General features: G+C 37.8%; 1 protein-coding gene across 2 annotated transcripts in view; it reads right to left on the reverse strand.

Annotated features, from left to right (window-relative positions):
* The window catches only part of lrrc20.L (leucine rich repeat containing 20 L homeolog), a 112604-nt gene that overhangs the window by 79337 nt on the left and 9751 nt on the right, over positions 1 to 23516 (reverse strand). The window contains exons 1-2 of one of the 2 annotated variants that reach the window (XM_041568822.1): positions 22863 to 22996; positions 19734 to 19851 (exon numbers count right to left, since the gene is read on the reverse strand). In XM_041568822.1, the coding sequence (XP_041424756.1) occupies positions 19734 to 19803 (70 nt within the window). In that variant the 5' untranslated portion in view covers positions 19804 to 19851; positions 22863 to 22996. Of the gene's footprint in view, positions 1 to 19733; positions 19852 to 22862; positions 22997 to 23516 lie in introns of those variants that run through there. The other variant, XM_018225398.2, reaches the window with a different exon arrangement.

Below are 23516 nucleotides of genomic sequence, written 5' to 3' on the forward strand. Positions count from 1 at the left end.
AGACAAGCAATACAAAGTAGCCAACTACACATCTGTAGCATTACAGAGCATTTGTTTTTAGATGGGGTCATTGACCCCCAGAAAAAAGGCAAATAATTTAAAAGCTATAAAAAAGAAATAATTAATCAGATGCAAGTTGAGTATAGGAACTGGCCACACCGGGGATGACTTTGACCGACTTAAATATAAAAGTACATATGAGTACCAGCACTCACATCACAAGCTGTGTAAATATTGCCTGGCTGCAAAGACAAAAATAAACAATGTAAGCTGGAAGGAGTCTCACACTCTCAGGACTTAAACAACAATAAACATGTTATTATTTCACAGAGGAAACACTGACATTTCGGTCAGCAATCTGATCTGTTTAAACAAACATATCCAAAAGTGTCCAAGAATAATTTTCAAAGTGCAATGTGCAGAATATAAATATAATACATTTGAAAAAATAAGCGCTGTTCATAATTTCATCATTATATATAACTTCAATTTACTGTATGTCAAACGTAAATCGATGTAAAACTTAAATTAATATCAAACTCTCACGGCCACATGTCTCTATGCGGCTTCAGGATTAGTTTATCATCTCTGTTTAATTCATCTAGACATATTTTATATACATTATTTCCAGTTAATTGTACATTGTTGGGAAAAAAACATACTTAATAGCTATTCATTAGTTGTAGGTCAGTTTTGCAGATACATTATCTACCATCTGTGTCTAAGCTCAAATAATCATTCTGTCGGCTGTAGGTATTAGCGATCTCTTTTCGTTTGTTCACTGTCAAATATTGGCTCATTAAATTTACTCACTGTGTCCTCCGTTGTATAGTGCAAACCTTGCTACCTACATTCTTTGCTTGTCAGCGTTCCGCGTGTTGCACCAGATATTTTTGTTAAGAAGAAAATCGCTGCTGCTTCGGGTCAACTTTGCGGATCTCAAAGTATGGTGAACTTGCGCACTAGCCTGGATTAATTATCGGTAGTTGTTGTTGTGTCACTGAGGCCGTTGCCCGAAAATGAAAAATAAAACCAAAATTCAAAATGAAAAGAAAAAATTAAAAAATAAATATAAAAAATAGAAAGGTTAGAAGTAGAAAAGCCATACATCAACTCTTGCGTGATATGAGGCTATGTGGGGTGAAGTGCGTGCATTAAAAGTGTGGGCAACCACCATTTAAGTTAGTTTTAAGGTATATTTTTGAAGTGGATACCATGGGGCCCATTTACTTAGTTCAAGTGAAGGAATAGAGGAAAAAAAAGTTCGAATTTCGAATGGTCGAATATGGCTACTTCGACCATCGAATGGGCTACCTCGACCTTTGACTACGACCTTCGAATCGAACGATTCGAGCTAAAAATCGATCGACTATTCGACCATTCGATAGTCAAAGTACTGTCTCTTCTTCGACCACCTAGTTCGCCACCTAAAACCTACCGAGGCCAATGTTAGCCAATGTTAGGAAGGTCCCCATAGGCTTCCTAACAATTTCCTGATCGAAGGAATATCCTTCGATCGATGGATTAAAATCCTTCGAATCGTTCGATTCGAAGGATTTAATCGTTCGATCGTAGTAATAGTGCAAAATCCTTCGACTTCGATATTTGAAGTCGAAGGATTTTACTTAGACGGTCGAATATCGAGGGTTAATTAACCCTCGATATTCGACCCTAGGTAAATGTGCCCCCGTCTGTCTATACTATATATGTGCTCATTCATTCAACTCAACATCTACAGGGACCCATACACCTATGTGAATAGTAAAACAAGTTTAGGATCAAGTGTGTAACACCTCTGTGTGTCATATGTATAATATGTATATATCCAAAAAGCTGTAGTTTGCTTTTTCTTGCCTCATTTGGTTCAGCATCCTGCATCCCATATGCAGCTGGGAACAGTGCCTTGTATGTGCTTATTGTTAGGGCTAGGAATATGTGATCCGTCTATATATACAGTTTTGTGTATGTAATTTTATTCATACAATTCGCATTACCTTTTGGTTTATTGTTTAAGGATGGTCGGCTATGAGACACTGGATCCTGGGACCAGTCTACCACCTCAATAGTATAATTACCGTCAATTAAATGGTATGAGGGGCATTTTGACATGGACTCCTGTCCAGGTGTTACGTCTTTGTTGCCCAACTCTCACCTGCCTTCATTATTTGCCCTCTGTGGACTAGTTAGTTGCACACTCGGTCCATGACCGGTCTTTAGCTCTGTAATGTGTCAACCAGTATGGTGTCTATTAACCTGTCAACACGAATTTGTCCATATTACTGATTTAAGGCTAAGTGTGAATTAAGCGTAAGTGCCATTATGTGAACTGTGAGCTTAACGGATCAGATGGTATTCTGTTTTGCCTGTGGGGTGTGACTAAAGTTTTGAATTATCGGTTGTCAAATTGGGGGGTTAAAGATGTCAGGTATCCATTTCGTATTACCGACTGGAAAACTGTTAGAGATCTAGTTAGACTGTGCAAAAATAAAAGATAAAGATGGAAAAAAATAAGAAATACAAGTAGAAGTTAAATAATATGAAAATTTTTTTTTTTCAAATGTATTATATATATATTCTGCACATTGCACTTTGAAAATTATTTTTGGACACTTTTGGATATATTTGTTTAAACATATACCGGCACAAAAAGAGTTAATTTTGACTGACCTTGTTTGGCAGGTTCACTTCTGGAAAAAATTAAGAACAGCACCAAAAGTATTTGTAAAAAAACTTGTATTATGGCATGGTATGCACAACCGACGTGTCGGTCCCCATTGGTGGTAAGAGGCCAGCCATACATTGGTGATGTCACTGGCACGTTACAAAAAATGTGGGTGGAGGCTATTTAAGTGGTGATTTGCTGTGTATGTGTACATTGGGAAAGGTCCCAATGGGGATTGAAACATCGGTTGTGCATACCATGCCATAATGCAAGTTTTTTTTTACAAAGACCCTTGGTGCTGTTTTTTGTACATGTTCTGACTTTATAAGGGCGGCTACGAGGTAGCTATATGGAAGCTGATGCTGTCCTGTACATACTATATATTATATATATATATATATATATATATATATATATATATATATATATATATATATATATATATATATATATATATATCTATCTAAATACAGGTATGGGACCTGTTATCAAGAATGCTTGGGACCGGGGGGCTTTCTGGATAACGGATCTTTCCACAATTTGGATCTTCATACCTTACGTTTACTTGCAAATAATTTAAAAATGAAATAAACCCAATAGGTTGGTTTTGCTTCCAATAAGGATTAATTATATCTTAGTTTGGATTAATTACAAGCTACTGGTATATTATTACAGAGAAAAAGGAAATAATTTTTAAAAATCTGGATGGAGTCTATGGGAGACAGCCTATACATATATATATATATATATATATATATATATATATATATATATATATATATATATATATATATATATATATATATATATATATATATATATATATATAAAATGGTCTGGTGACTGCAGAAAAAACTATGCTACAGATATATCCTTGTGTGTTATCCAAACTGAATTCATTATAGTGAGATGTTTAAAAAATCAAGTATTGGAGTTTTCTGCTGGTTTTTAATGAAAACGTGTATAGAAATGACTGGGGTAATGGAAGGGCAAGAAAGCCAGCAGCAATTGTTGAAAATTGGTAGGTAATTTGTCCAGCCTGAATATCGAAAGCTTAATCAGTTATTAACACTAGCTGAGAGGCAGAAAATAATTGCTAGTTTTGTCAATACACAATAGTCTACTACCGGCAATCTGCACAGTTGGTGATTTTAGAAACAGAGAGCTGCACAGCGATTGGTTGGAGAGAAACAAAAGAATGTGAAACTGAATGGGAGCCCACAACAAAGATTCTAGTTAAAGACACATAGGAGTCATCAAATAAGTTGTGAAGTCTTAATTCAAACTGTCCTCTGAACTGCATGAAATCTGCTTGTCTTCAATAAATTGGTTTATACTTTTTATTAATTGTCTTTCTATTCAGGCCTCTCCTATTCATATTCCAGTCTCCTGTCCAAATCAATGCATGGTTGCTAGGGTAATTTGGACCCTAGCAACCAGACTGCTGAAACTGCAAACTGGAAAGCTGCTGAATAAAAAGCTAAATAACTAAAAAAAACACAAATAATAAAAAATGAAAACCAATTGCAAATTGTCTCAGAATATCACTCTCTACACCATACTAAAAGCTAACGCAAAGGTGAACAACATTTTTAAGGAAAATATGTAGTTCAGCCACAAGCCAGTACAGTTGGCCTGAAGGGGGGATTTCCCTTAAGGATGTATATAAGGAAGTGCAAGAGCCATGACCTTCTTCTTTGGCCTAAGCTCATCAGTAGGAAAAACGGATAATACCAAGTCATACCAGGTGGATACCTGTTCCTTGTTAGGGTTAGATAGAGAGAGATAGTTACCAGTTTGCTCTGGGAGTTAGAGGAAGTTAGGGTAGCTAGCAAGGACAGCCTAAGTCCCAATGAGGAGTGAGCATTTGGGGTAGAGCTCCTGGGCGATCACCAGTCAGGGAATGAAGGAACCCACAGGCTGCAGAGAGAAAGTCAGGAGAAGCTTTTGCACTGTATGTGGACACAACAGAGAAGGGATGTGGCTAGGGTGAAGAATAAAAGTCTCTGGAATGCTAATGGAACTCTGCTAGTGTTTATTCACAACAGTGGCACTGGAGGCTTTGTGGAGTGAGAATTAATTGAAATTGCTGGTCAATTGGCTCTGGTCCACCCCTGTGAACCTGTGAGAAGCTATTCAATAAAAGTCTAGTTTGGTTCATCACATCAAAGTGTGTCATGCCTACTTCTTACAGCAAAGGTCCATTCTGAACCCTGGCTAGGAGCAGACCAGTAACTGGTACCAACTTTACACACATACTGTATGCTTCAAAACCAAGCTGGTTAAGGTGTTAAAAATAGGTTAGTATACTTAGTACTATGCACTTGGGGTGATTCCTTATTTATTTGTTCTGCTTCATTCTTTGGCACCTTAAAACGCTGTGTAAAAACCACCAGAACCGAACCGTCAGTTGCACCAAAATACAATTCATTAAAGGTACTTGCGTAAAAAGGCATGTCTGCACTTCAATATAGTTGTGTTCAGAACTGCTGCCTTGTTTCTGCCTCCTTTTCTATATTAAAGGTGCGGCAGACCTTTAAGTTAACGGTTAGTATGTTATAAAATGGCTAATTCTAAGCAACTTTTCAATTGGCCTTCATTTTTTCTTTTTTATATTTTTGAATTATTTGCCTTCTTTTTCTGACTTTTTCCAGCTTTCAAATGGTGGTCACTGACCCCATCTAAAAACAAATGCTTTGTAAGGCTTAAAATGTCTTGTTATTGCTACTTTTTATTATTCATCATTCTATTCAGGCCCTCCCCTATTCATATTCCAGTCTCTTATTCAAATCAATGCCTGGTTGCTAGAGTAATTTGGACCCAAGCAACCAGATTGCTGGAACTGCAAACTGGAGACTTGAGCTAAATAACTTGAGCTAATTAACTCAAACCCCACAAATAATAAAACATGAAAAGCTATTGCAAATTGTCTCGGAGGATCAATCTATACATCATACTAAAAGTTAATTCAAAGGTGAACAACCCCATTAATTCTAAGTGTGCGTACTACCACCACCTCCAAACACCAACCAGAACATTTCCAGCACTTACCCTGGCGATTGCACTGAAATTCTTGGGGAAAACACTATTATGGATTAAAAACATGGTAATGGCTTTCGGAAGTGCACTTTGCACACTGTGCTTGTGTTGAGTTATGACCCCAGTATGTCAGTGAGCCTGTTAAAATACTTCATATGTCTCCTATTGAATAGTTTTCTAGACAAGAACCCCTCAAAGGAGAAGGAAAGGTCTTTTTCCTTAGTGGTGCCAAAAGTTAGGCACCCCCAAGTGATCGCATGTACTTACCTGAAACCCCAGGCTGGTGCACCTATTAGGAGAAAAGTGCACCGGCCCGGGATTCTTCCAGCAAGCACCATGGAGCAATGTCTTCTGGCTTCTTCTTTTTTCTCACGGCTGTGCATGCACAGTAGCGCGAAAAGCCGAACTTTAGCAAAAAAGTTAGCTATTTTGTTCTACTAAAATTTGAAGATAGAAGAAGCCGGAAGATGATCGCAGTTTTCTCCTAATAGGTGCACCGGCCTGGGGTTTCAGGTAAGTACATGAGATCACTTGGGGGTGCCTAACTTTTGGCACCCCTTTGCTTCTCCTTTAAGATCACTGGAAATATGACACTTTTTTCATATAGAATAACTGGAATTTCACCTTCAAGTGAAACAGTCTCGTTCTCCAACATCATCTGTACGTCTTTTCTATCCCGGTAGTTCAGTTATGCTTTTTATTTCAGATGATTTCTGTCTTTAGCAGAATCTGATAACACCTTGATCAAACTTTAACTTGAGCAGGCACTATTATGACCACATTCAGATCAATGGTAATTAGGAAGCAGCTCTACCTGAATTACAAGCAAAAGGATTTGGAAAGAGGATTAGGTTAGACACAATTCGCTTTAAATAAGCAAAGGGATTTAGTTCTCGCTGAGCTTAAGAAAAAAAAACTCTAACAACTATTAGTAAATTATGCAATCCTAAAGTCCACTGTTATGTGCAGGAGATAACTTATACATTAAACTTTTACAAACAAATGCCCATCTGAATGTAATTAATTGTATCCTCTATTTTTGGTTAACAACTTCACAAAAAAAATTTAAACAAGCTGCACTAAAGCCTCTTCAGTAATACCCAATAAACTTATAAAATAATAAAGTTTCCCAACATATGTTATAAAGAATTACAGCTTATACTTCTCTTCATGTGAATCTGAAGTAATAAAGCATCAAGGTTAAAGGTGGTGTAAGTCTTAAAATGTACTTTTACACTGATGAAGACACTGTTTTCAGAAAAGGTTAATTCAATTAGCATGATCTGAATATAAAACATTTATATAAAAACACAAATTTATTTAATGAATCTCATTTACAGTATTTACAGTAAACAGGATTATACATAATTCCATAATATTTGTGTGCACCAATAGGGGTGGAATCAGGTCCGGACTGAGAATTAAAATAGGCCCTGGCATTTCAGGTACACAAAGGCCCAATCAGCCCACACAGAGACCCAAAAAGCCCCCACCATCCCACTAAATACTGACTTTCTATGGCACCTTATAGCAGCCCCTCTGGCATTTGCCAGAACCCACAGATTGCCAGTCCGGGCCTGGGTGGAATTCATTTGTGTCAATGTCTGACCATAGATTTTAAATAATTTATCCCACAATATATTAAGAAATCTAAAGAAGCAGTTCACCTTTCAATTTATTTTAAGCATGAGGACAGCAGGACCGTTGTAATCAAAGAATTTGCAATTGGTTGCATTTTTATTTTTTGTTTACAGTGAAAAGCTGAAATGCCTTTGATCAGAGAGGTAGGCAGGTTATGTACCCATCAGGCATGTGATTTTGGAGTTAGGAGTTTTGCCGCATTTGGTGGTACCCTATGGAATGCCGAAATCTGGATGGTTGTATAGATTGTAGGGCTGTAGCTGGGGACTGAGTGTTTGTCAAAATATTTACGTCTGAAGATTTTTGTTGAATTTGATTATTTTGTCCAAATGTCAATCCTAAACTTAGGTAATATGTCAGACCTGGTGTTGTGCATGTATACACATGCAAGTAGAAGGCATTCTGTTTTTTGAGGCAGTTAAGAAGTGGCTATTCTGATAATCTCTAATAGGGGTTGTTAAAAAAAACACACACACCTATAGGCAATTTTACATCTAAAATGGTAATTTAAGATGAAAATGTATGCTATTCTACTGTAACTTTTCATCACCTGCATTTCACAAACAGTCCATATGCTTTGCTACAGTCAGTTCTGGTTTGTAATTGAACAGACGGAGAAAAGATGGGCACTTTGGCTCCGTGCTGAGAGAGGAAGCAATCAAATGTAATTTAATGTAGCAACAGGTCATTCAGGTACTTCCATAGGACTTGGCTAGCAATTATAATTTCCAACTTGTACCGATATTAGGTACTGATGGATCAGCAGAATTATCCCTTACTGAGAAAATGTCAAACATAAATGTTATCATTCCAAATTGTTCATTTACATTTATGGCATGTAAATAAAGCTCAAATTGACGTTATCTTAACAGTCTGTGTTTATAAAAACATTTGGCCATTGTAGACAGCAGAATTACACAGTTTCATTTAAAGTCCACACTATACCCTGAGGTGAAACACCGATACCACTTAGGGCTTTAGCACACGGGCAGATTCTGGGAGATTCTTCCCGCTGCCCTCCGCCAGCTAAAATGGAAGATTGCCTGCGGCAATTCACTCACGGTGCTTCGATTTCCTAAGTCGCCCAAAGTTGCCTCAGGAGGAAACTTCAGCGACTTCGGAAGTCGAAGCGCCGCGAGTGCATTGCCGCAGGTGATTTTTCGTTTTAGCAGGTGGAAGGCCGTTTTGGCGACTAAGTTCCCCCGAATCTGCCCGTGTGCTAAAGCCCTTATTAGAAGTGCTTATCTAGTTCAGATATGCACCAAATGTCACTAGACACAGGCCGATAAAAGCTGCCAACAAACAGAGTCAGCAGCTTATTGGCCTGTGTATGGGGCCCTCCAACAGGCTTTACTGATATCTGGATGAAAATTGGTTTTAAAAATCCCGTCTGAGCAAAGACCATATCAGGCCCAACAATCGGATCAGCCCGATATAGCCCACCTCAAGGTCATCGGGGAGAGATCTGCTCATTTGCTGACCTTACCAAACAAGCAGATGTTCAAGCGTATGGCCACCTTAACTCAGATCCAGATCAGGGCCGTTTTAAGGCCTTGGTGGGCCCTGGGCAAAGAGTCAACTATTGAGCCCCCCATACCCCTGGCGTGCCAGAAAATTTTCAAAACTGGTCCCGCCTCCCTGTGTTTCCTCACTCCATCTTCCTCCCTGTGTGCGTCCCCTCTCTCCCTATTCCTCCCTCTGTGTCCCCTCCTTCCATTTTTCCTCCCTGCGCGTGTCGCCTCCCTCCCTGTGTGCGTCCCCTCCATCTGTCTCCCTCCCTGCGTCTCGCCTTGCCCCCCCTATTTTTTGGCGCAGAGCAGACACCCCTTAACTTGCATTATTAAGCGGCCCTGATCCAGATTTACATGATCTGGCACTGCCCTAGGCACAGTTCCTTGCCTGCCCCCTCTCATAACCAATAAGCACATGCACAGCTCCTACCAAATATCAGGAGCACATTATTTTCCAATGAGTTGCCAACCTTTTCTGCTGATATGGGATATAACATGAGATTTCCAAAATGCAGAGTTTGGAGAATCAGAGAATCAAGTATCATAAGAAGATACAGTAAATTCATTTTGATTTCATTTTAACCATAATATTCAGAACATAATAAAGAGGAATATGTTTCTATGGTACAAATTTTTTTTTTAAATTTAGAATAATGACAAGGTTACCTACATACTTGTGACCTGGTTCCTCTCCCTTACTGAATACAAAACACCAGGTGTTCATATAATATGTTAAATTGTACTACAAGATCAAAATTAACTAAAACCATCTGGGGAACAGCTGTGGTGAATATCAGAAAGCCTGCAAGGCCCATAGTATTAAGGATCATTTTTATATTGAAGTACCCCCTACTGTAAAATGTAAGGATATTATAAGTCACAGAGAAGCACGAGGCTGAAGGCGGAGTGCTTTTATACAGGTAATGGAACGCCGAGGTTACTTCTAATATCCTCATATTTTCCAAGAAGGGGTACTTTATTTATTATAATACACAAGTTTTAGTGAGTCATGAGACAAAAATGACACTACTCACCATTTATAACTGATGAGATCACTAGTCCCCGTTTATATAGTGAATAAAGTACCCCCTCTTGTAAAATATAAGGATATTATAAGTTACCAAGGAGTTCATGACCATATAAGAACTCTGAGGTTACTTCTAATATCCTCATATTTTGCAACTGGGGGTACTTTATTTATTATAATACACAAGTTTCAGTGAGCTATGTGACAGAAATTACATCAGAACTCACCGTTTATAACTGATGACATCAGAACTCACCGTTTATAAGGATATAATTTACAAGATAATTATGGCTTTTCTGTATTATAAGGATATAATAAATCAGAACAGTAGATGTGTAGATTAAAAACCTGCCTACTCATTATTTTTATTCATAAAATCAGACATATTTAAATCAAAACTGTTTTCTTAGTGTTATGTAAGTATATGTAATGTGACAAGCTGGCTGCCTGTACACATAGTTTTGGGGGAATTTAGCAGTGGTATGCAGGTTTAGCAGATTATCAGGAGCAAAAAGACAGGGACACCAAATCTTCAGGCAAAACACAGGTTTATTTCTCCAAGCCTTTCCCAACATAAACACACAGGAATACAGTTCATTAGTGTTTCATCATCTCAAATTCAAACTTCCCCCCTCTCTGGGGTTCTCACCATTCAGAGCAGTTTCCACACTCTGGAGTATTCAGGCTTCTCACAAAGCCCTTCTGACTTTCCCCTCCAGGGATACTAATTCAGCAGCTTCTGGCCTGGCTCACCTTTTGGCAGCACCACATCTCCCTCCAGCACAAGGAGGTATCCAGGAAGCCTCACACTCCCTCTCCAACACAAGAACTTATCCAGGGAGCCTCACAGAGGTGTAATCCCACACCTCTTTTATTTGCTGCTCATCTGTAGTTTAATCAAACAGCTACCTGTAGCTGGGCAACTGAAAACACTAGAGCAGGGATCCCCAACCTTTTTCACCCGTAAGCAACATTCAGAAGTAAAAGGAGTCGGGGAGCAACACAAGCATGAAAAATGTTCTTGGGATGCAAAATAAGTGCTGTGATTAGCTATTTGGTAGCCCCTATGTGGATTGTCAGCCTACATTGAGGCTCTGTTTTGCAGTGCACCTGGTTTTTATACAACCAAAACTTGCCTCCAAGCCTGGAATTCAAAAATAAGCTCCTGTTTTGAGGCCACTGGGAGCAACATCCAAGGGGTTGGAGAGCAACATATTGCTCACGAGCTACTGGTTGGGGATCACTGCATTAGAGTATAGAAAGGACAGCCCACCCTGCTCTCCTCCATTCACTCCAGGGACCCATCTATTCTGCTTTTCCTAAGCCTGCAAAATACAGCCTTACTTGCTGCAGAAACATACATTCTCCCAAGAGCTAACTGTTTACCAGTCTACCACTAATGAACAATACACATTTCAAGCACATCTCTTACAGTAAGTTTTAGCAAAAACAAATCACTGTGGCTCTGTCAAAGGCTCAATGTCACGATCCCTGTGTGTCAGCCACAGCGCATTTCACATTATAAGAAGCTGTGACAGACAGAGGCATTATTCAACAATGATAGCACCACCAGTCTATACCCTCATCCTCCACGTGCGGTAGCCCTTATGGCAATGGCAGATGGGACACATTGTTGCCCTTGGGAAATTACACTACCTGCAGTGCCGAAAAATGCCCGATGTAATTAGCTGTGGGTTCAACTCACTTCTGGCACAATTGCTTGGTTCTCCACTGTATCAGCACAGAAACATGAAGCTCTATCACAGAGAGGTGTTATCTTGTTACCTGCCCATTGTTCTGTTGATAGATAGGCTGACCAGATAAGTGACCAGCCATAAATCTCTCTTTTGTGGGTGATTAATCTCCAGGAAATGGGTTCCCAACAGCAATAACGTCAATTGCTGATGGGAAAACATATGTGTCTCATCAGCTTTCCTAACTTGGCCAAAGTTGCCTCACAAGGAAACATTTTCAGGAGATTAGTCGCCTACAGGAGAGGAGATTTATCTCAGTTGACTAATCGAATGTGCCATCAGCTTAAAGAGGGACTGAAGCTTATTAAATCAAAAAAAATTACAAGGCTTGAGAATGCAGACATTTCATAATTATTAATAAAAAGGAAACTATTTGCTCTTTTGATTTCAGTACAGGATACTTAACAGCACTATTAACAGATATTTTACTGTAAAAATGTTGTGGTATACTTGAAAGTATCCATTTAATATGAGCTTATTGCAGAGAAGAGAGAAGTTTAAAATTGTATCTGGGTGCAATTTCCCAGTGATCTCACAAGACAAACTATAGCAACCAGTGCAAAATTTATGAAGAACATGTCATGTATCAGTCATAATAAATGGCTATATAAAGGGCCATCATGGGGACAGCAGTGGATGGCATTAGGGGTCCAGTGATTTTTAGGTCCAGTGGTCAGCAGCATCAGGGTCTGGCCTCCTGGCTCTACTCAGGGTTTACCACATGGCAGAAGGGTCATCTAATTTACTTCCACCAGTAAGGGAGTATATATGGTCACATCAGGGGTCTAAGGGTCTAACTTATTTGCATGAGGGTACCCAAAGGTTTCTGACCAGCCCAGGTTAAAGAGTGTTCTGAAGATGTTGTAGCTAGCTGGACAACTACCACCAAACAATAAAGAATACCAAAAAAGAGCCAAAGAAAGATGTTGTAGCTAGCTGGTTAACTACCACCAAACAATAAAGAATTTAAAAAAATGTTATAGCCAAAGCAAGCTTCTACTCCAACCATGAAAAAAATATGTAAACATAGCTGTTATTTTGCAATGCTGGTTAAATGGACAAATGTGCAAAACAAGTCTCGGTGGCTCAAGAACAGACTTATCTTGCAAGTGCTAAAAATATTTAAGTCATAATTATATAAATGCCTCAGAATTCTTAAAACTTAATAGGACAACTATGAGAATTTATTTTAAAAAAGCCAACCTAATAGACAAGATCTGCTTAGACTGAAACTGCAATATAACCTACACCCATAACCTATTCAGTTGACTTGAGGTCGGGGCTAGTCCAAGTTCTTCCATTACTATTTTTTTAAGCCAATTCTGTAAAGCGCTTGCTTCGTGCACTGAGAAACTATTGTCATGAAGAAAGAAAGGACCTTCCACTGATGCTATAAAAGTAGAAAGCAAATAATTTTCAAGAATGTTATTGCATGCTGTAGCATTAAAATGTGCTTTCACTAGAACCCTGTGTCTTAGTTCTCGTCAAGAAAAACAGCAGCTGGCAATTCTCCAGCAACAAATATAGTCTGTATTATACAAATATCTTAATGGCTGCTATTTGTTGCCGGAAAAGGAAAAACAGTGTATTAAAGAAAACTAGTATAAACTATTGAATGGAATTAAAAGTCATATTGATCGTAGTATCCTTTTAATAACCTATAAAATTGCAATACAATCATGCAGACATTATGACTGTCTAATATGTACGCTAAAATGCTAGCTGATATCTAAAGTGTTATCTAAAGCTATAGAGATTTATCTTAAAACCTGTAAAAAAACAGGAATAGTGGCAATTATATTCCCTCTCTAATCTTACACTTTGTGCAAGGGAAAATCAAAGCACTCATTCATTTTTTTTCAAATCAGCAGGGACCTTCACAAATGATACACAATAATAACCCAAAGCACTGTGACTTTATGCTCATTTCTGTACAATAATTATAGATACTATTATACAAGGTAATTATTGGGTTTTTTACTATTGTCTGTTAATTATGAATCAGGCGGTTTTGTTGTGTTCTTTTTGCAATGGCAAAACTGACTAAGTCAGAAACATCTTGTGAAAGTTTTGATTAATTATGAGTGATGAGATGCCAAACTTTTACTTGGATGGAAATATAAGAAGATTAAATAGGCAAAGAGAATGTCTATGTCAAGGTATTCTTGCAATTCCAAACATTATTGAGAAAACAATGAAAGCTGTGTATTGTTTTGCTGTTTGTCCCAGTAGGAAGAAAACATAGCAGAGAAAACTATTTAGTTGTCCCTTTTGTAAGTACCAAGTGATCCAACTTTATAGCTATTAAATGTAATTTAAATCCTTTTCAGACTGAAGTGCAGAGAGGACTTCAGAAAAGCTGTCTTCTGCCCCTCAGCAATCACACTTTATATAGCGTTTATAAGGAGATCTGTATGTGGAATTCTGCTATGAAAAGTGGGGTTTCTGGAAGGAGTTCTTATTTTCAGATTAAATGAAAACAGTTTAAGCAAAAACATGTACTACAGTGGTCTCTAAATCAACATTTTGTACCTTAACTCCAAGATTGCATGGCCCAGGTTACAGAAAAAGGGGCCCCTGGCAATGAAGAAAGGGAAGCCAAAGCGTCCAATTGGCAATTATATGGATGCTGTTCAATTACCACATCTAGCACCCATGATAACATTTTGATGGTTCCACTGCAAATACCATGTAGTCCCAACTATTATGGAGAGTTAACTATCTGGCCCAACATTTAACTGGTAAACGAAAGTGTCTGGGACTGTGGCGGGGGTTGGCTTGCAAATAGGTTAGCTACAGGTTTTGCTGTTGGAGATTGGAGGAACATAGGAGGGGTTAATATTTAAGGATAGGGAGCACCTTACTCTGCTACACTCCCGTACAACCCTGACACCTGGAGCACTGGAGTGATGCCCTACCCTCCTTCCCTTTCTTGAGTGTTTTGTTATTCTGTTCAGTCATTTGATGATCCTGGCTTTCATTGTAATGTGGCCCACAACAGGGTGTTAAAGGGATACTGTCATGGGAAAAAACATTGTTTTCAAAATGAATCAGTTAATAGTGCTGCTCCAGCAGAAATATGCACTGAAATCCATTTCTCAAAAGAGCGAACAGATTTTTTTTATATTCAATTTTAAAATCTGACATGGGGCTAGACATTTTGTCAATTTCCCAGCTGCCCCTGGTCATGTGACTTGTGCCTGCACTTTAGGAGAGAAATGCTTTCTGGCAGGCTGCTGTTTTTCCTTCTCAATGTAACTGAAGGTGTCTCAGTGGGACATGGGTTTTTACTATTGAGTGCTGTTCTTAGAACAGGCAGTTGTTATCTTGTGTTAGGGAGCTGTTATCTGGTTGCCTTCCCATTGTTCTTTTGTTAGGCTGCTGGGGGGGGGGGGGGAGGGAGGGGGTGATATCACTCCAACTTGCAGTACAGCAGTAAATAGTGATTGAAGTTTATCAGAGCACAAGTCACATGACTTGGGGCAGCTGGGAAATTGACAATATGTCTAGCCCCATGTCAGATTTCAAAACTGAATATAAAAAAATCTGTTTGTTCTTTTGAGAAATGGATTTCAGTGCAGAATTCTGCTGGAGCAGCACTATTAACGGATTCATTTTGAAAAAAATTTTTTTTCCCATGACAGTATCCCTTTAAGTACATGGGTCATTGTCATTGCAAATTGTTTATGTTCTATACTTTGTTTTCGTACTTGCCTGGCATATAATTAGGTTCTTGCCATTTGGTACAAATTCATATCGTTCACTTTATATGCCTTCGCGTGGCTGGCATTTGGGTATTGATGGTTTTGTTATGCCATGGCAAGGGCTGTATTATATGGTTTAACAAATAAAGTTCTTCAATAAAGCTGTGGCTGTTAACTATTACTATTACTTATTTTGCTACAAAGTTGTGATTTGGTATGTTTTACCTATGCAAACCTTGCCTGCCTCCCCTCAGTATTCGCATTTGAACTAGATACTATTACATAATATGTAACTGTGTTTATAGTGGTGCAGCTAAGTCCCTGTGCATATTTCCCAAAATTGTCCTTTCCAAATCCATAACACCCCCAAATCACCCAAAACATCTATCTTAAGGGCAGAGGGGCACAAAATGAGTAACTGATAAATATAAATATATATATACACTGTCCTGACCTTCGCATTTTTACTCATTTCAGCATCTTGAATTAATTACACATCAAAATAACATTTGTTCACAGTGCTATTAATGATCTAGAGAGTGTACTTTTACTAGCTGGCAATTAATCAGAGTAATTAAGGTGTCAGCACCCGTTTAATAATAAGCAGAATCTGTCTGAAATGATGCATGAAAATAATCTTATCGAGTAATAGAGAGTTTAACAGGGCATTCATTTGATCAATTATGCATTTAGAAAACAATAAATATTTTGAAATAAACCTTCCATGACGTCCACGTCTGAGAGAGCTTACATGATGCAATCATTTTCAGTTTATTTTTGCCAATGAATGGCACTGCTTGGATAAGGTTCATTCATCAGAGTAAATTCACATACATCAGACGGTGTCTGAACTCACTTGCTCCAAGCCATAATGCATTCTTCTATATTTTGTGTTGTTGCTTATAATCCTGCAATATTTTAATGAAATACGTTCAATGTAAATAAATAATAACTAAACTTGAACTAGGACTCACAGCTATTCCATTCATATGAACAAACAATGAGATCAAGCTCCTGCACAGAATAAACTTAGAAAGGTTACTGGTAGATCATGCACATTCATAGGCACATCAGTGGGAACCCATTGTATATTTGCCCTAAATATTCAATTTAAAATCACTGAAAATGTGTAATTGTGTACTGGAAATTTGCTTAGAATTACATTTGTTTTATTTACACACCATTTTGTTTGATTAGTTTTATAAAGAATTGATCAATAGTTTGATTTCGGGGCAAATTTATTAAGGTTCAAGTTTTCCACAAAAATTTGACTTTTCCAGTTGTATTTTTTGGTCAAAACTCACATTTTCAGGTTAAAAAAAACCTAACATTTTTTCGAGATTTCTTATACCCTGGCCCTGGAAATAGCTCGAATACGAAAATACACATCAAAAACCTGTCGAGGTCATGTAGGAGTCAATGGTAGAGGTCCCTTGAACCATTTTAAGATGTTAACATGCATGATGTTTTGCCCGAAAACTGGAAGGATTTGAGCAATTTGAGTTTTTTCGCTGAAAATTCAATTAATTTGAAGTTTAGGGCCTCAAACTCGCAGAATCGTGTTTTTCCTATTCAAGCTTCTTCTTAAATAAGATAACATTCAAGTTGTGAGTTCATTCGAGGTATAAAAAAAACTCTTAACACTCGACCTTTGAAAAAATAACTCCCTTCATGGTTGTCCGCAAGAGGGGGCAGTTGCCCCATCCTGACTTCTCCAGCTAGTTCCAAGAAATTGTTTGTAAATGTAATTCCCAACTACACAAATGTTTTTTTTATACTTACTACCCAAAGGCAAGCCTTAATCTTATGCATTGTCATGAATTGGTTCATCTTCAGTAATATCAGCTTACTTGAACCCCCCTGGAAAATTTTCTGCGGACACTCATGACCCCTTAGAGTTGAATATGACTGTTTGAAAACTAATTGTATTGTTGTTTTACTTTAATCAGAGTGCATAATGGTAAAGGCAAGGAAACATTCTTGTGCAGATGCTACTGAACAACCACCAAAGAAATGCACCTGTTACAGAATTTCAACACAATGGCAACTGCATAGGCAACATTATAACATAAACTGGATTCTATGTGAATATATTTCTCAGTGACTGTGGTGGCAGTTTGCAATTATTTAGTCTTTTGCTTTCATTTAAGATTATTGTATCAAAACAATGATCATCTGCCATCTGCTGGTTGAATTAGAAACTATAGGTTACTCATGGCTAAACTAGACAAGACATTTTGTCAGATGGTGTCAGATCTGCAGATTGCATTCTTCAAGTCACATGCAGGGTCGGACTGGCGCATCTGAGGCCCTCCGGGTTCACGCATGCGTGAAATACGGCACGTATCCCGCTTGTGCAAAATACACTGCGCCGTACATATTTTTCCTTAAATTCCAACAGATTAGGGAGCGGGTCTGGGCCCACCAGGTTTTTACCGGTGTCCCATCGGCCCAGTCCAACTCTCTTGGTTTCCACTAATTGGCTACCAGGCAGTAACCAATCAGTGACTTGAGGGGGGGGCACATGGGTCATATCTGTTGCTTTTGAATCTGATCTGCATGCTGAGGATCAATTGCAAACTCACTGGACAGTTATGTATAAAGCACTGCGTATCTTGACAGCGCTATATAAATAAATGATGATGATGTCTCATGTGTCGCTGACTAACTCAGCGTTAGAGAGCTGAAAAGCAGGAAGTTGTGTTCTGTTCTGTTATGTTAGACATCTAGTCACTCCAGCCTTTATACATCACATTTTTGGCTAAATAACTATATTAGAAACATTTTTTATTTTGCACAGCCTATCTTTTTACCCAGTTTTTATTTTTACACTAAACTGTTCCTTTAAGGCATACACTTTTATGGGATGAGAACCTTTGTTCCTCACTGTGCTGGAGATGACAATGAAAAGCTGTGGTAAATGTCCCTTTCTCAGTATCCAACTAACCTGATATTTAGCAACATTTCCTGATAACAGATCTCATATTAAGTATGGCAAGGTGAAGTAATAGTGGAAATCATCATTATCTGAGTGAAATCTCTGATTCACTGTCTGCTTTTGGTTTGTGTTTTGTTACAACCATCTAAAACAGCGTTAATTATACGGTGTATAGTGTATTCGTAAATATAGTTACAGTTTGTGTCCGATATCCCTCAAAACTCTGTGCTGTTTATACAGAACGAAGGCTGCCCATCAAGGCAGTTCAGAACTTTGTTCTTCACTAATGCCTTCAACTAAATTTACATGTTTGTGTATACTGTTCTTGGAAATGTAATGAACTGGTGCCAGTATTCCTGTGTTTATAGCAGTGAATTTGTTGTGGGTCCCTTTGAGCCTTTTATCTCAGCTACCTCTTTAAAAGAAATCTGAACAAGTAAACTTGACAGATCTCTAGGAGTACATATCACATAAAATAACTAATATTAAAAAGACTGGATACCCCATTATTCGGAAACCCGTTATCCAGAAAGTACAAATTACGGGCCAGCCATCATCCATAGACTTGAAATTAAGCAAAAAATTTGCATTTTAAAAAATTATTTCCTTTTTATTTGTAATAATAAAACAGTACTTTGTACTTGATCCCAACTATACTTTATGTATCCCCCACACAAGTAAGGGTTCTCCCTCAAAGCTACCCATTTCCAGTTATGATTCTAACCACATGTTTAGCATGTATATATTCATCATTACCAAGTGACTAGAAGAAAGTCCCACATTGGTCCAAATCACCTCTTCTACTCATATACTGTAGATCCTTACTGACAGATCCTTACTTTTCTTCCTGAGATCTATTATGAGTGAATACTCATAGAGAGGACTGTTTAATTATTATACAATGAAAGAGGATTGTACCACGGTGGAAACCTTCGATTTTTGACTTCTATTTAAATTATGAGAATAATGTGGTGCCATTATTATTCAAAATCAATAAAGATGTAGTCCTTGTTATAAAAACATGAAGTTGGGATTTGGGTGTACAAAGATGGCGCTTTCTTGGAATCCTATTATTTGGAGATTTGGGTGTACAAGTATGAAACTCTTGCATTACCACACCGCTGCACAGGCTTATCTTCTTGTGCTACGGATAAGTGTTACCGTTATTGCAGAGACTTCCCCCCACCAAACTGATTTCAGGACAAGCATACGGAGACTACCACTGGCACAGTGGGATCTGTGGTGACTATATTTTGATATCGATTTTACTTGACCTTCTAGACCACTGCAATAAAACGAATTAATTGCTGTGTGTGCTAATGGTTTTGTACTTGAATATAAACATGAATGACTGTGTACCTGCATTTGAACAATGGTATATATTTTGTGGAGTTATGATACAGTTCTACTTTGTCAATTAAAAAAAGCATAAATAAAAGATAGATATAATAACTTACCAAGGTGGTGCTCTCCATTCTCTACGACTTCATTCACCTTCCTGGCTACTCGGGCTACAGCTTCAGCCATTCTCTTTGCATTGAGACGAAGCTCCTGTTCTTCCAGCTCGTATCAAAGCTGTAGGCAAAACCACGGAACATGGCATTAGGCTATTAAACATTTTTTTAAAATTGCTGACAATTTGCCCTCTCTCACTTTTTGGCCCATGTTTTTCTCCATAAGGGGTGGGGGTGACATTACAGATAGCTGCGGAAAAGGAAGAAGTGGGGAAGATTGGTTTTAAAATCATTGCTCTTCTCAGGCCTGCAATTTAGGAACAACAGGGCTTAAAAAAACAACTAAATTAAAAACTTAAATCATATAAAAAAAAATAAGCTTAACCATTAACGTTTTAACAGTAAAATGTTGGGTTCCTATAAGTTTCCCCATTTACAAAAATGGTTTTAACAGTAAAATGTTGGGTTCTTATAGGATTCCCCATCAACAAAAAAATCAGTGTTACTGTACATATAACAGTGGAAGGTAGTCATGCCCAAACACACTCTACAGCCTAGAGCTGCGGGGAAATATAAGGTTTCAATGGCCCACCTGTACAATGTGCACTGGTATCTTAATTCCTGTACATGAAAAGTCCAGCTGATGCATTATGGGACAGCTTTTGCTGTGTAATAATAATAATAATAATAATAATAATAAAACAGTAGCTTCTACTTCCTGGTAACTAAGCTGCATGAATCCATATTAGCGGCGGAACAATCTTATTGGGTTTATTTAGTTTTAAATTATTTTAGCAGACTTGCTATTGTGATACTCGCATCAAAGAGTATATTCTGCTCAGTTTGAATTTATTTTCAACAGTTTTTTCTATGGGTTTTTTACTAAACATTTTACAGGTATGGAACCTCATATCCAGGAAAATTCCTGTTTCTGTTATGCAGGGAAATTCCTGCAACAAGGATAGAAAAGCTCTTAGCTACAAAAGGCATATACAAGCTATGATCTGCACCAAAGAGGGTGTTACTAAATACCTGCACAAACTTTTACACATGCCACAATTACTTTTCAGTTTGTTCCGATGTTTTAAATTTTGTGAAATAAAATGTAACTGTGCTTATATAATCAAATATGCTGATTTTTAACTCACTGATTCCACGAGTAGTTGAATTTTTAACTCACTGATTCCACGAGTAGTTGAGTCGTTTCCCACTTGCCAGTTGCAATAACTAAGTAATTTTGCAAGGGGTGCCCAAAGTTTTGCATTCAACCTTGCCTTCAGCATTCATTTATGTTTAGTATGTTTGGCATATTATTGTTCACAAAGAAGGTGCAGCAGTCATATTTTCCAATAGATACAAATAATTTCACTTCTTTAAAGCAGCAACAACACTTATTTGAATCTGCTAGAAGGCAACTGTTGCCATTAACGAGTTTTAATACATACAATATAAACAAATAACATTCACAAATATTAAAAAAAAATTATTGAGCAGCCATTAAAATCTTTAGTGACAGGCTACGGGGTCATCTGCCTGTGGTGCTCATATGGGAGGAGATTGATAATTGTTAGATTTCATCTCTTTAATGAATGCTTAGGTTGGCATTTCACCTCTTAAACTGAGCAACAGTTTTATTTGCAAAAATTCTGATTATTAGACTTTGTTGCCCTCTAGTGGTATTTTTGTTAACTATACTTGTTATACTTTTTCAGACTAGTACATTCTAATATGTGCTAATAGTGTGAGGTTGTTGTCAAATTGGTGGCAAGTAGATGACAGAGCAGCTTTGTCTCGGAAAACATGAGTTTAATGTGAAAAGACCATCAAATGCAAATAAGTACTGTATATGACTCTACTTGAACCAGAAAACAAGTTTTTTAATTTAATACCTCATAATGCACTCCCTACCGATACACCAGCTTCTGAATGAACATGGATTACAAAGTGTGCAAGTTACCAAAATACGAGGGGGCAGATTTATCAAGGGTCGAAGTGGATTCTAGGGAATTTTCAAAGTAAAAAAATTCTAAATTCAAAGTAATTTTTTGGATACTTCGACCATCGAATAGGAGACTTCGAATTCGATTCGAAGTAAAATCGTTCTAATATTCGACCATTCAATAATCAAAGTACTGTCTCTTTAAAAAAACTTTGCCTTCAATACTTCGCCAAATTAAACCTGCCGAAGTGCTATGTTAGCCCATGGGGACCTTCTAGAGCATTTTTCTAAGGTTTCGGAAGTCGAAGTAAAATCGTTTGATCGATTGCTGAAATCCTTCGAAGGAACGATTATACTTCGACCGCAGGATACCCAAATTCGATGAAAAAAAACTCAACTTCGATATTCGAAGTAGAAGTATTTCAATTCGATGGTCGAATTTTGAAGTATTTCTAACTTCGAAATTCGACCCTTGATAAATCTTCCCCCTTGGTTTTATAACATACCAAATTGCTTTGCACACTCACTTATATTTCCTCTTTCTGCTTTCATTAAAGTGTGGTTCACCTTTAAGTTAACTTTTAGTATGTTATCGAATGGCCAATCTATGAAACGTTTCAATTGGCCTTCATTATGTTTTTTAAACATTTTTCCATTATTTACCTTCTTCTCACCTTTTCCAGTTTTCAAATGGGGGTAACTGAACCAATCTAAAATCTAAGCTGGCCATAAGCTGGCGACATCGCCAAACAAGCGGATCTTTCCCCGATATGCCACTAACGGCATGGCTATATCGTGGGTATTATTCGAACGTTACGAATTACGATACGCCAATCGGCTCCGACGGGTTGGTCGGGTAAAAAATCAAACCTTCCCGATCTATATCGTGGCCAGATATCGATCGGGAAGACCCATCGGAAGGCCGCATACACGGGCAGATAAGCTGTCAAATTGGTCTAAACGACGGATATCGGCAGCTTTATCTGCCCGTGTATGGCCACCTTATGGCTACAAATTTGTTATTGCATGCTTGCTAGGGTATTTTTTCTCCTAGCAACCAGATTGCTGAAATTGCAGAGTGGATAAAAAGCTAAATAAATCAAAAACCACAAATAATACAAACTACTACCATATCTTCCATAATAGAATCTACCACTCTTAATTGAAATAGCAATAAAATAAGATAAACATACTTTAACTCTATTGCAGCCAGGAAAGGTCCGTAATAAGGGAAAGTGAGCTCTGTCTGCACTGTCCGATCACATTTATTGCCACGGTTCATTTGAGCTGTTTGTGAGCTCAGCAAAACTTCCATACACACAAACTACAACTCTGCAAAATACAAACACAGTGGCACAACAACCTTCATTGTTTGTGACTCTTTATGTTCTGTTTAGAAGGGTACTGTCTGAAATGGCATGACATACATTTTATGTAGATTTTCTAAAAACAGATTTTAGAGGGATTGTGGCAAAAATAAAGGTGAGTGTGACTCTGCAGAGAAATTCAAACTGGCAGAAACCCGAATGCAACTGGTGTTTTCAACCCCAATGAAATACCCCCAATGAAACTACCAGAAGGAACTGGATAACATTGTTTGCAGTCATAAATATTCATTCAGTGTGACCAAAGCCTTTCAGCTACAACCATAGCAATTATAAAAGGTCTAAAACAGAGGGCCATTCAGGGAACTCCGATATTTCTGGAGAGGATACTTTGAATTTTGGAGATCATTTATATTTTCAAAGGGGAGTGCACAGATAAATATATAATACAATAATAATAATAATTATTGTCTGAATGTTGGTGCTGTTATCGCCCCCTAATTTAATAAGAAATAATAGCAA

Source organism: Xenopus laevis, chromosome 7L (genome assembly GCF_017654675.1).
Source record: "Xenopus laevis strain J_2021 chromosome 7L, Xenopus_laevis_v10.1, whole genome shotgun sequence".
NCBI lineage: Eukaryota > Metazoa > Chordata > Amphibia > Anura > Pipidae > Xenopus > Xenopus laevis.